The following is a 13,806-nucleotide window of genomic DNA, read 5'->3' on the forward strand; positions in this document are numbered from 1 at the left end:
GGCTAATTCTGTTCAGCCCAGGATCAGCCCAAAGCCATTTAGGGTGGACGTACAAAAACGTGCCTCCAGTGTGAGTGTATGTGGGCGTGGTTTGGTGTAGACTGACGGATACGACGCGAACAACATTAACATGTCATGAAACATGAAACTCTCAGACTGAAGAAGTCTCTTGGAGGAGAGACGAAACGTTTCATTAGAGAAGAACCCGTCCAGAAGACCTATACAATTTTTTTCTTTTTGATTTTTTACCTGGATTACTGAGATGCATCAGGACATCATTACAAATCCTTTCATGATGTAGCCTAAGGCACGCCTCTGCATCATCGGCTGCTATAGGCATAAAAAGGAGAGAAACTCATGGTGTGGCCTCCATCCTCAACCCTGAGGACCGTTGGAGCCTCAAGCCAAAGATCTCTGATGGTGGGAGTTCAGACAGCAGCTCTGGGAGGCAAAATCTCTCCAAAAACTCACCATTTCAGTGGATCCTGTGTTAAAATGTAACCTGACCTGTTCAGACGACTTTGATTGAAAAATCTTTTGATTTCAGTAAATGTAATTCCTACTGCTTAAAACTCAACAAATGACAATTTTCAATTCTTTATGACGCATAAAATGTTTTGAAACTCATGTAATAATTTGGAATTAAAGTTTTTATTTGGGGAAAAAAACACTGTCATTGGGAGGTTTTTTTTTTCAATAAAATTTAAATTCTATACTCCAACCGCTGATGCTGCATCAACTATGTAGGAAAATCAGAGAAAATATAATTTGCATAATAACTTAGAACACAGTGTAACCACATATAAACGAGGCAAAAACAAAACTTATGTTTTGTAAAGAATCACGCTCACATGGATGAATCCAGACCAACAATCAGATTTAAACTCAGTTTTATTTATGTTTTCAAAGGAATAACATGAAGTCTACATCAGGGTGTTTTAGGGGCAGAACGTTAACATGCTGCGTGTTATCTGTGCAACAAAGTCAGTCTTTAACACATGCGGGACTCAGACAGCCTCCTGGTTCCTGCAGAGGCTAGGGACAACATGGCGTCTCCACATGAACACAGTAACACACAGAAGATTCCAGTCTCCACAGAAAATACAGACCAAATATAAGGAGTTGATGTAGCACAGGCAATTAAATCAGCTCCAGTTTATCTAAAACAAAACATCACTTCAAAACATGTTCTTCAGCTTTTCAGAGCGAAACGTTCACAGAGACCAACTGAGCAGTTTTTCCTCGAGTTTTTATCTCTACGCAAAATAAATCTTATTACATTTGATAAAACAGATGTAGCACCAAACTGACCGCGACTAATCAGGCGTTTTAATCAGAGCAGGTGCTTTTTTTCCCCTTCCTTCCTTTTTTATTTATTTTTTAAATCCCGGCTGCAAATAAACCTTAAAGTAAAAACAAAAATCCTGCTTAAAGCAGCAGTTTAAATATCAGCTGAGTCAGAAGTGCAGCACAAATCTGACAGAACTTCCCAACTTGTTTCGTCTTCCACTTTGTTTTTCACATTTTATTCGTTACCTTCCCGCTCACCTTCATGTGTCACACGCTCGTGCTCCCAGGCAAGAGGAGCACGGAACAGAGCACGTACCGGTTGCACCTTCACGATTCACGTACGGTTTCATCTGCAGCGCCGTCAAAAACTTCAGTCGTGATGCAGGCGGTTCTTCAAACGGCATCAAAATAAACCCTCTGCATGGAGGCTGGTCCCATTACACTAACCATTTCCCTTCAGTCTACGCAAAATAACCAAACTCAGCTCTAAAACATGCAAACAATTTATAATGTACAAGTCTCCCTTTCATTATATCCCTTATACTGAGGCGTACGTTAACATTTAAATCACTATTTGAAAAATAATGCACAAACCATTAGAAAGAAGCAAAAAAAATCAACAACACTTATTCTGGCCGTTTCAGTCCATCTCCTTTCGTTAGAAATCAAAATCTTTACTTAATATTGATACGATGACGCCCCAGAGGCCCAGCCCCCGGGTTCAGAACACCCTGCTCACTTTCCGTTCATCTCCACGGGACCACCCTTAGGTATGAGCAGGCTCATCCGGCCCGTGGTGCTCGCTGCGCTCTTTATCACCTCCATCCACCTGTTGCGACAGGAACAGCACACGTGACGTCAGCTGGGACGTGACGCCGTTTATCAAAGCACCGGAACACGTTGCAGAAAAGAGACAAACCTCTCGAAGGTGTACTCGCTCTCCGCTCGGAAGAAGTAAACGTGCGACTTGAACTGCAGCTTGAAGACGTACTCCTTGTGGATGCCGTCGCCCTCGTCGGGGGTGCTGACCGTGTAGCCGAGCAGGGGGAGGCTAGCCAGAGGGAAGTCATCCTAAAACCACAAACGTGTTGTTACAGCTGGGATCGCCTTTGAGGAGGAGAACCTTTCCAGCTACTTTGAAGTGGAGTTTTATGGAAAAGAATGAACATGTCTGGTAGCTCACTGAATGACTTCAGTTGGAGAAATCGAATTTATGTCTGACAGGACTGAGGAGCTAAAACTGACCAAAACTGTACTTAAAACAAGAAGTCAGTAAATTAATGTTTGGTAGATTATTTATTTGATGTAACAATACATCTTGCAGCAGCACCAGGAGCTCCAAACAAGAGTCAATAACAAATAAACTGTTTGACAGAGTTTTGATAATTTCTTCATGTGAACAACCCACATCAGCTCTACCGCTCTTTCCACAAATGCATGTTCCTCACAAATGTGGTACCAATTAAAAGAGACATTAAAGGCACAGTGTGTAGGATTTGTTGTTTTCAGCGACATCTAGTGGTTGAGTGATGAATCATCCTCCCTCCTCCCCCCGCTTCCAAACACAAATGAGTTGCTACGGTGTCTCTCAGGTGTCAAAAACCTTTGATAATTCCAACCGCGATGTCTACCAGCAGCTTCAGGGCTAGTGATGTTTCAAGTGGTAAGATTATGAGCTTTAATGAGTAAAATTATCCCAGCTACAATGACAGACAACAAATATTACATTTATAGTATTACAACTAAAACCGTTTTTGATGCTGCCACCGTAGTTTGTCCTTCATGAGCCTTCGAAGACAAGATGGCGGTGCAAGATGGCGGCTGCCTGTGTGGCGACCCGTGACCATGGAGATATAAACAGCTTTTTATAAGGTAAAAATAATAAAACAAGGTCTTTGTCTGCAATGATTAGACATGTTTTTTTATTATTGTCATTAGTGATCATCTCAATTTCGGCTAAAAGAATTGACAAAATCCTACAAACTGTGCCTTTAACAGACTTTCCAACAGTTTAAGATTTATTACCAAGAAGCATTGTTACAATAAAGAAATAATCAACCACACACTAATTTACTGACTTTTTGTGCTAAATTTATATTAACGATATCTTACAACATATAATTTTCAAAGTTAGACCTGTTTGTAAACCTTTACACCTCATCTAACTCTCATTACATAATTATGAAAATGGACATCATGGTTTTTTGCAAGTGCACACATACATGTAATCCCCTTCATTCACATGTACACTGACCTAACAAAACAAAAAAAAAAAAAAACCTAGAACTGTCACACGATACAACGGGATGGGGGTCTGAGACAGAGCAAGGGTTGGGGGCGTGGCAAATAATGTCTACAGCAAAATCTTGTGGGTGGAGGACAGGGGCAAACTTTGAATTTCCTTTCAGGTTCTGATGCGTAAAATAAATCTGAAGGAGAGTTTTTGAAAAATAAAAAATCAGGGTTTTCTCTATACATCTGTATACCTGTAGCCTGGCCCTTGCCTTCCTACACAGTTCTGCTCAATTCTAGGTACCCCTCACTGCTCCGTCTGGGATTTCTCCCATAGACAAGGATTTCTTCGGGAGAATTTCGTCCAGGCCAATCAGAGAACAGAAGGTGGAGTTTTGAACGACGTTGATTTTCTGCACAGTGTCTGCTAGTTAGTATCAATAGCAGTGGAGGAAGTGAATGAAGCCAGTCTGTGTTGATAAGGCTTCCAAATTAAATTAAATTTGTCTGACAAAGCAGCAGCTCTCATTTACAGCCGTCTCGTTCAGCTCTGTACTTCTCTCCTCTCAGGGTTGTTTACAGCGCACACAGTTTCCTGTTAGCTTCTTAGCTTAGCCTCCTTCACAGTGGAGCTGGCACACATATGTCGGGGCCAACCGATCCAATCATTTTAAACTTCAACAGAGGCCACGCCTCCAGCAAGAATTGCTTCTCTATAGCTGAGAGTCCAGACACTCGTACGAAGCAAAGTGAACGACAAGGGTCTGGTTTTTACCAGGCTAGTCTGCCTGCAAAATGGTGGAAAATCCATGTAATTCACAGACAATCCATACAATGTGACACATAGCAGCAACTAGTAGTAGCAGTTCCAGTGCAGCCTGGGGTCAAGACTTTCTGCCACAGTAATTGTGTCCTGTAAAAATCTCTCTCTGCTTCAAATATGACGAACATTAAAAAAAAAAGGTTCTGTTATTTATTTATCTATCAACACAATTTAAAATTTGATGTATAGCCTGAAGTCTGTAATTTTGACTCAATTTGGACAGATTTTTATGAAGAGCGAATCTTTCCCACTAAACTGGTCATGTGACCAGGGCTACGTTCACAGGTCTTAATGCTCAGTTCAGATTTTTTGAAAAAATCAGATCTTTTTGTGTGAACGTTCACATTACAGTTTAAATGCGACCTGCATCAGACTCCTGTGTGAACGCTACACAGCACTGATGTGACACACATGCACAGTAAAAGACGTGACTTCTCATTCAGCCAGCATGTTTGTTTACAGAGCTAGCATGGATGCTACTTTTTGCACTTTGAATCTGAAGTTGTTTAATCAGAGCCGATGAAATAATTATCTGATGTGCTTGTTTAGTTCAGTGTTTATATCTGAACCTGCCTCTGACCGGATGCTCCGGTGAAGCTTTTTATTGTTGAACGAAATAACAAGCTGGAAATCAAGTATCAACTGAGTAACTTCAGGATCAATACTCTCCGCGACCGAGGCTGGACGTCGTTATCATACTATCTACATGGAAAATGAAAAGTAAAAAGATGAAGCAACTGGACTTGTGTTTTGGAGCTGTAAACACATGGAGCTACAGATTTAAACAGCGTGACTTCAGGTTAGTGTCTTATCGATCCTTCACCCCCACCTCACTGATGAAAAACTCGGATGTAATGTGACACGAGTGTTCAGACTGCAGTCACTTTGAAAACATCAGATATGTATCTGATTTAGAAGCACATACTGAAATGGCCTGGGTCGGATTTGAAAAAAATCTGATTTGGGTTGCATTTGCCTGCAGTGTGAATGTAGCCTAGGACATAATGGTGTCCAGGGACTCCAGGGGATTAATTGTCAAATTAATTGTTACCGACTACATACCACAATTAATCGTGATTAATTTTTTTTGCTAATACTGCCCAACCCTAGATGGTTAGCACCTGTGAGCATGGAGCCTGATCAGCTACAAGCATTTGACTGATCTATATAGGAACTGTGTTCAGGAAAGCTTCCAGCTAGTGTTCCACAAAATAAGTTTGGAGTAATGCAGCAACCATCTCCAAATTGAAGTTGCACATAATGAGGAATATCAGGGACAGGTCAGGAAGTGGCCGACCCACAAGATGAGATTCTGCAACCAGTGGCAATCTCTAAAGTCTGGGACCAAACTCTAACCTCCAAGATAACCACTCTCACTCCCACAGAACAGGGTCTATCAGAGACTAGTTTCAGGATCCAGGGGTTGAGAGGATGGAAGGGAACTGCCTGCAGTCCTGACCTCAAATAGGGTTGGGTACCGAAACTCGGTTCCAGTATGGCAACGGGGCGAACATCCACGGTAGTACACAGACCGAAACACATCTCTAACTTCGGTGCTTTATTTCGGTGCCTCAAAGAAAGCTATTAATTTGCGCCCTCTGGTGTTCACTGTTAACAGTGACGGCCGCGGCACACAATCTCCACGGACTCTCTTGTACGCGGTTCGACTCGGCTCGGTCTCGGCCCAAAGCACCTCTCCAAGCGCGCTCCACAGCCGCGCTGTCTCAAAACCTCCTCTCCGGTGGTTCTAAGCAGGTAGAAGCGAGTACAGCATGCTTATGATTTTGACATAAGCAGAATTCTGCCCGTGGATTAACTCTCGGATTGACTGGCAGCAAATGTCCTCCTGGAGAGAGCTGCTTTTGTTTAATATGAGCGCGCGGCGCGATATGACGACATGGTGAAATAAAACTGCCTTTTTGAAAAAGGCAGAACTTGTAAACACTTCCTGGAGAGAGGTGAAGGAGACGAAGCTGAGCAGATCACGGGTGGTTTTCAGCATACTGGCCGCCCACGGTTACACAAGCACTTTGCTAAACAGCACCGTGATAATAAATAAATAAATAAAAGTGAAGTCCGAACAGTAAGACAACAATGGCTTTTTTATTTTATTTTATTATTATTTTTAACACAACAGCTGAAGCTGCTGCGGACGGTCTGCACATTATCACACCCACTGAGTGGAGACACACAAACACTGAGCAGAACCGACCCGACCCAAAGTGAATCGAGAATTTTTGAATTTTGAATTTGAATTGAGTAGAACTGATGGAGAGGGGCCGAACAGGTGCTGCTGCAGTTAACAGTTTTATAACATAACTATATATAATATATTTAAATAAATAATATAAAATATAATATAAAATATAGAATATAAAATATATAATATTATTATATATTATAGTCGAGATGTCGAAAGCAAAAACGGTCCAAAGTGTGGTGTCACTTTAGGATATAGGATGCAGAAACTTCCACCTACAACAAATGCTTTAAGAACATTTGGTGCGAAGACAAATTATTAATGGTTTTAAGTTGATATGTTGGTCAGTTTCAAGTTTGACTGTGACTCAGAAATAGTTATTGCTTCATAAAACTCTGTGTGAAAGTGTGTTTTATTTATTTATTTTTTAAAGTACCAATTTAAATACAGTTTAGGAACTGGTACCGTTTTGAAAGTATCGATTTGGCACCGGTATCGATTTAAACCCTTTCAATACCCAACCCTAACCTCAACCAGAGGTTTGTTCCAGTGTAACCATCACAGCCTGGTTGGCTGACTCTACGAAATGCTGTTTGCAGGATGGGACGTCATCACACAGCAGTGTGTGAGCAGCATGAGGAGATGGAGCCAGGCTGTTGTGGCTGTGTATGGTTCTTCCACACGCTACTGAGGCTCTGAGGCTCCTTTTTGTTAAACTAATAAATTGTTAATCTGCATATATGTCCTGTTTCTTCAAACTTCATTTATCCAGTCTAATAAACACCAAACAAGAACCAGCAGCAGAAAGAGCTGGAGTGGGCAGAATAGATTTAGTAAGTTGTTCACAGATACAACCCACAAACTGATGTCTGCTGCTCAACCCTGAATGTATTTACCCAACAACTGTGGCACTATTTATGGGGAAACAAACAGGCCAGAAGATTTATTATAAAGAAATATTAAACCAAATAACTTCTTTATTTTTAAAGCTAGTTTTTGTATTTAAAACCTTTACACTGCCAACAACTTAACACTGCATGGTTAATTCAGACGTGCTACAGCTAGCAACAATAACCATAAAATTCATTGTGAATAATTGTGTAATGCAAAGCTAAGAGCAGTTTGAAGCTGAATAAAGTCGCGGTAAGAAAATGTTGAGATTTTGAGCTGTTATGAGGGCAGTGTTCAGACTCATCAGTCCTGTCAGCCTGTCATACCTGTGTGTCTCTGAACTGAGGTTGTATAAACAGATATATACAACAGGTACCAATCAGACTGCAAAATGGTTGCAATTTCCCTTTAAAACTAAAACCGAAGACGTGGGCCAACCTGGTGGGTTTTGTAGAAGAACAAGCAGAAGTTGGTAAAAACGACCCAGAGTTTCTGCCAGCCGTTGCTGTTCTTGAACTTCCTCAGGAGGTAACCGGACAGCTGGTTCTGATCCAGACCAGGAGGGAAAAAAAAACCAATGTTAGCAAGTTTAAATTCAATTTAATTTAAAGATTTATTCATCGTAACTCTGCTTTCTGTTAGTGGGAGGTGTTGATGCATGCTGTGACTTTAAATGAGACACATTTACAGGTTGATTTGCTTCATGCAGTTTTACACACAAACTACCAGAAAACTAAAACAAACTATAATTTCAGTTTTTGAGTCTATTAATGCTTTTATTACTACTTGATTTTATCTTAGAAAAAAAGGAACAGATGTGAGATTATTTTTCCTCCCTCTGCTTAATTCAATTTAATTTACAAATTGTGTTTAAGTTTTAATTGTATATAGATTTTTGTTCTTATTCTAACGAATAAAATAAAAAAAGTTTACAAAAAAGCTGACTCAGAAGCTTTTCTTATTAAACTGATTCTAAAAAAGATTTCACTTTAACATTTTTTTAATTTTGTTTTTATTCCATTAAAATCTTTGTGAGTTTATCGAATTGAGGATAAAATCAATTTTTGCGGATTTCAGGGCATTTCAAATGTATTAGTAGTTATTATAAAGATTGTTTCCAGTGTTTTAATTTGAAATGTGACATAAAATCTGCACACAAAAAAGAAAACGTGTCATTAACAAGTCTTAGTGACAGAAGAAATTATCTTAAACAGTTTAGAAGAATTAGAAAGCTGAGAGGACACCGCAGAAGACTTTAAAGTGAAAGTTTTTTCCACCTGAGTACGGGGACAAAACTTTCTTTAAAGAGGAAAAACACGGAAAGTTCTTTCATTCTTGCTTTGTTGGTTTCAACTACTGAGAATTTAAAATCAACACAACAAGAATGTTGTTTCATTCATGCAGTGGAACACAGAAGTGAGTTTTTCCTCGTCTGAAGCAGATATTTTACCACCTTTTTGTTTTAAAGATCAAAATGTGCTGAACACTGACCAGCACGTAAGAAACACTGATCGGCTCTTTAAAGAACAACAACATACACTGACTGTTTACAACACAACTCATAACTTAGAGAAGGAAACACTGAACCGTGTTGCATAAAATCAACAGAGAATACAACATGGCCGTATGGTGGCCTGGAGGTGGACAAATCTATGTTTCCTAGAAGGCTCTAAAGCTGAAAAAAAAAAAAAATCTGTCAAAAACCTGGAATAAATGATTATTTTAGCTCTAAATAACTAACCTTTTCCTAGATGTTCCAACAGATATTTATCACAGTTTATGTCAGTGTTTGTTAGCAAAATATCTCATGAACCACTGAACAGATTTTGATTTTAAAATGTCACAAAGTAATCACTGGATATAAATCTACAATTAGGGCTGGGTGAAACATCAGAAAAACATATCACCATGTTTCATCTCAATATGGATAATTATTGATTAGTTTTTGTTTAATCTATTTGAAATAAGGAGCAGGAGGAAAAAAAAGGCTGATTAATTCTGTCAAACTGGTGACCTTTCCTCTTTTATCCACAAATTCCTCTCGAGCTGTTGCCTCAGCAGCTACAGCATCTAAAGCCTGTCCTCTGCCTACATCTCCCAGAAAGCTGTGCGGTTCTGGATCAGAGTTCAGTGAAATGAACAACATTCTATCAGATGTGTTATCTGTTCATTTTGGTCACGTGTCTATTTGATATCCAGTGTATTGTTTTGTTTTATCACCCAGCCCTGCCTACAAAAGATTCATTTTAGGGTCGATTGGATTCGAGCAGCTCGTCACAGCCAAGCAACCTTAAACACAAACGTGGCCTCAACTTACTTTATAGATATTAAAATAATATTAGCTGTTTTAGGAGCGGAGAATCATTCTACACACATACAGTGCCTTGAACTTCTCAACCTTTTGTCACATTTCAGGCTTCAAACATAAAGATATAAAATTGTAATTTTTTAGTGAAGAATCAACAACAAGTGGGACACAGTCGTATAGCGGAATGAAATTTATTGAATATTTTAAAAAAATTTTAACAAATAAAAGACTGAAAATTTGAGCGTGCGATATCATTCGGTCCCGTTGCATTAATACTTTGTAGCTCCACCTTTTGCTGTGATTACAGCTGCAGGTCTCTTGGGCTATGTCTCTGTCAGTTTTGCACATAGAGAGACTGAAATTCTTGCCCATTCTTCCTTGTAAAACAGCTGGAGCTCAGTGAGGTTGGATGGAGAGCGYTTGTGAAGAGCAGTTTTCAGCTCTTTCCACAGATTCTGGATTGGATTCAGGTCTGGACTTTGACTTGGCCATTCTAACACCTGGATACATTTATTTTTGGACCATTCCATTGTAGATTCTGCTTTATGTTTTGGATCATTGTCTTGTTGGAAGATACAGTAAATCTTCTTCCCAGTCTCAGGTCTTTTGCAGACTCCAACAGGTTTTCTTCCAGAATGGTCCTGGATTTGGCTCCATCCATCTTCCCTGTTCCTGCTGAAGAAAAGCAGGCCCAAACCATGATGCTGCCACCACCATGTTTGGCAGTGGGGATGGTGTGTTCAGGGTGATGAGCTGTGTTGTTTTTACACCAAACATATTGTTTTGCATTGTGGACAAAAAGTTTGATTTTGGTTTCATCTGATCAGAGCAGCTTTTTCCACATGTTTGCTGTGTCTCCCAGGTGGCTTGTGGCAAACTTTAAACAAGACTTTTTATGGATTTCTTTGAGAAATGTCTTTCTTCTTGCCACTCTTCCATAAAGGCCAGATTTGTGCAGTGTACGACTGATTGTTGTCCTATGGACAGACTCTCCACCTCAGCTGTAGATCTCTGCAGTTCATCCAGAGTGATCAGGGGCCTCTTGGCTGCATCTCTGATCAGTCTTCTCCTTGTTCCAGATGAAAGTTTAGATGGAGGTCTAGGTAGATTACAGTGGTCTGTAGGGATGGGTACCGAATTCGATACTTTTTGATGTAAAGACCAAATTCTGTCGGTACTACCGAGTATCTATCCACATAACATCAAACGGTACTATGTTTCGGTACCTAAACGCATCATTGCGACCAATTTGGCTTAAGAGTGGTGAGTTTTCCATGCTTCTCCTGAACACAGTATCACACAAAAGCGTAATGACATCAGCAGACGCTGGTTCAGAGGCAGCAGAGCTCGGTCTGAACGTAGCTTGAAAGCCTCGCAGCTCCTGGAGTAAAATTTACCGAGCAGACCGCCTCAGATTTATCTGGTGAACACGACGTTCGCTTGCTCAAAGTAAATAAAGTACCGCCACTTTCTTTATTTCATCCACCATTAAACAGAGACCAACAAAGGAAAACAGAGGGGCTTCCTGACAGTCCAAACACGTCTGACCTCAAAGAGCACAAGCAGCTAACTTGAAGCGCTGCACGCGCTTTGGATGCTCAAAATGTAGCTTGAATACCTTTTATTTATTTTAACTCCATCCTCTTTTGTGTATTTTATTTAAACTTATTTGCCTTCCATGGTCCTCCATCACACAATTTTTCTAGTGGGGAAATGACATCAATAGAAATATGTGGAGCTGGATTTTAATTTGTGCAATAAGACAAAACAGTCTTGTTGTTTTCAAGAGTTTTCACTTTAAAGAAATAAGTTACACAACTGATGTTACAATACAAAGAGTTGGATGTTGTCTTGATATTTGTTAAGTTTATATATTGAGAAATAATTTTAAAAATAAAAGTTTATTATTGAAAAAACAACACATAAAGTACTGAAAATTGGTACCGTTAAGTTCCGGTATCGATTCCCAGGTACCAGATATTGGTACTGAATCGATTCAAACGTCAAAGGTACCCATCCCTAGTGGTCTGATACTCCTTCCATTTCAATATGATCACTTGCACAGAGCTCCTTTAGATGTTTAAAGCTTGAGAAATCTTTTTGTATCCAAATCCAGCTTTAAACTTCTCCACAACAGTATCTGGGACCTGCCTGGTGTGTTCCTTGGTCTTCATGATGCTCTCTGCTTTAAACAGAACCCTGAGACCATCACAGAGCAGGTGTATTTTTACAGAGACTTGATTCCACACAGGTGGATTTTATTTATCATCATCAGTCATTTAGGACAACACTGGATCATTCAGAGATCCTCACTGAACTTCTGGAGTCAGTTTGCTGCACTGAAAGTAAAGGGGTCGAATAATATTGCACGCCCCACTTTTCAGTTTTTTATTTGTTAAACAAGTTTAAAATATCCAATAAATTTCATTCCACTTCACATTTATGTCCCACTTGTTGATTCCTCACAAAAAAAAACTTTATGTTTGAAGTCTGAAATCTGGCAATATGTTGAAAAGTTCAAGGGGGCCGAATACTTTCACAAGGCACTGTACCCGAGATGTCACAATATCACCTGACTGTGCTGAACGATGTTTGTCCAAAACATCTATAGCAACATAATTTCTCATCACAAGATCGTTTTAATTGACTTAATTTAAAACTTCTGACAGGTGATAAACGGGTGATGCATTCCTGCCTGGACTTTAATTAGCTGAAGCAATGGAGCTGTTTGCTGCTTTTAGCTCTTATTACACACTTCTGTCTCCAATTCAGTGGTTCTGACACAGGCTGAAATCACTGATTTGTTTCAGGAAGTTGAAATTATTTTTAATTAATTACGTTTGGTTTTTATTTACATCTCGTGCAGCAGAGCTGTCAGCCGTTTCCAGCTGATATTTAACTAAGCTGTAACCCCACCCCCACCCCCACCCCACCCCTCCAGTACCTGGTTCATGCGCAGGTAATCAGTGAGAGAAAGATTCTGGTTTCGGTACCAGCAAACATGTGTGATGGTGTTTGGTCTCTGTCCCTGACCGAGGAGGTAACGGGGAGGAAGCTCGGGCGAGACGGCCGGGGAGCCTAAGACTGGGAGCGTGAGAGAAACAGAGAGAGCAAAGGAAGAAAAGTGCGCAGAGAAACTGTTAGCGTGTTAGCTTTGAGGAGGGAAAAAAGGAGAAAGGATGATGAGTTACAGCAATCCTCCAGGCCTGTGGGGTGAAACATCACTGTTAGTGGAGGGGTTCTCGCAAGCACATTTACGGAAATAATAAAAGTAAAGAAACAAAACACACTTCAGTCAGACAGAGGAGAAACCAGGAAGACAGAGTGGAGGAAGAGGAGCAGTAAAGAACGACTAGAGGGCTCTAACGAAAAGGTGAAATGCTGAGTTCCAGACTCGTTTTATCTCCTCTCCATGGATGCCGCGGTGAAGAGAGGGTGAAATACTCCTGCCGTGTGTTCTTATGATGTGTGTATTTGTGGAGGTGTGAGTGTGTAGGTGACTGAGGGAGGAGGAGGAGGAGGAGTACCTCCACAGCCAGGCTGTGGTCAGACATAGACACACTGGTGTTGCGGTGCCAGCACACATGCATGGTTGTGTTGGCACGGTGGTGCGTCTGCTTGTCCAGAGACGTGCGAGAGGAGCTCATGTCATCCTCCGACTCCTGCTCTAGAGAAACCTCATCGGACGATCCTGGGGGAGGAGGAGGAGGAGGAGGAGGGGGGTGAGGAAGGGCAGGAAGTTATGCGGAGCACAGGGATTAAATGTACAGTCAACTCTGCTCGTAACTCAAGGAATTATCTATTCACTGAGGAAAATAAAATGGCCACAGAGGAAACGGACGTCAGCTCAAAGGAACAGAAAATAAAGATGAGTGGACGGTTCTTACGGTTGGAGTGATCAGTGAGGCCGGAGTCCAGGAAAACACTGGGTTTCTCCTGAGACTTCTTGGCCAAGTCGATGGCCATGTTCAGATCCTCGATCCACTTCCCCATCTCCACTTTAGAGCTGAACACACACACACACACACACACACACACACACACACACACACACACACACAC

At 40.7% G+C, this 13,806-nt stretch overlaps 1 protein-coding gene across 3 annotated transcripts in view; it reads right to left on the reverse strand.

The window, feature by feature from the left end:
- Positions 1-873: 873 nt before the first annotated feature.
- The window catches only part of farp2 (FERM, RhoGEF and pleckstrin domain protein 2), a 65,789-nt gene continuing 52,856 nt past the window's right edge, over positions 874-13,806 (reverse strand). For 2 of the 3 annotated variants that reach the window (XM_014028015.1, XM_014028013.1), the window contains exons 23-27: positions 13,632-13,750; positions 13,272-13,435; positions 7,875-7,982; positions 2,210-2,361; positions 874-2,119 (exon numbers count right to left, since the gene is read on the reverse strand). In XM_014028015.1, coding sequence (XP_013883469.1) covers positions 2,026-2,119; positions 2,210-2,361; positions 7,875-7,982; positions 13,272-13,435; positions 13,632-13,750 — 637 coding nt within the window. In that variant the 3' untranslated portion in view covers positions 874-2,025. Of the gene's footprint in view, positions 2,120-2,209; positions 2,362-7,874; positions 7,983-12,688; positions 12,829-13,271; positions 13,436-13,631; positions 13,751-13,806 lie in introns of all 3 variants that reach the window. The other variant, XM_014028014.1, reaches the window with a different exon arrangement.

This window comes from Austrofundulus limnaeus, unplaced genomic scaffold (genome assembly GCF_001266775.1).
Source record: "Austrofundulus limnaeus strain Quisiro unplaced genomic scaffold, Austrofundulus_limnaeus-1.0 Scaffold710, whole genome shotgun sequence".
Lineage (NCBI taxonomy): Eukaryota > Metazoa > Chordata > Actinopteri > Cyprinodontiformes > Rivulidae > Austrofundulus > Austrofundulus limnaeus.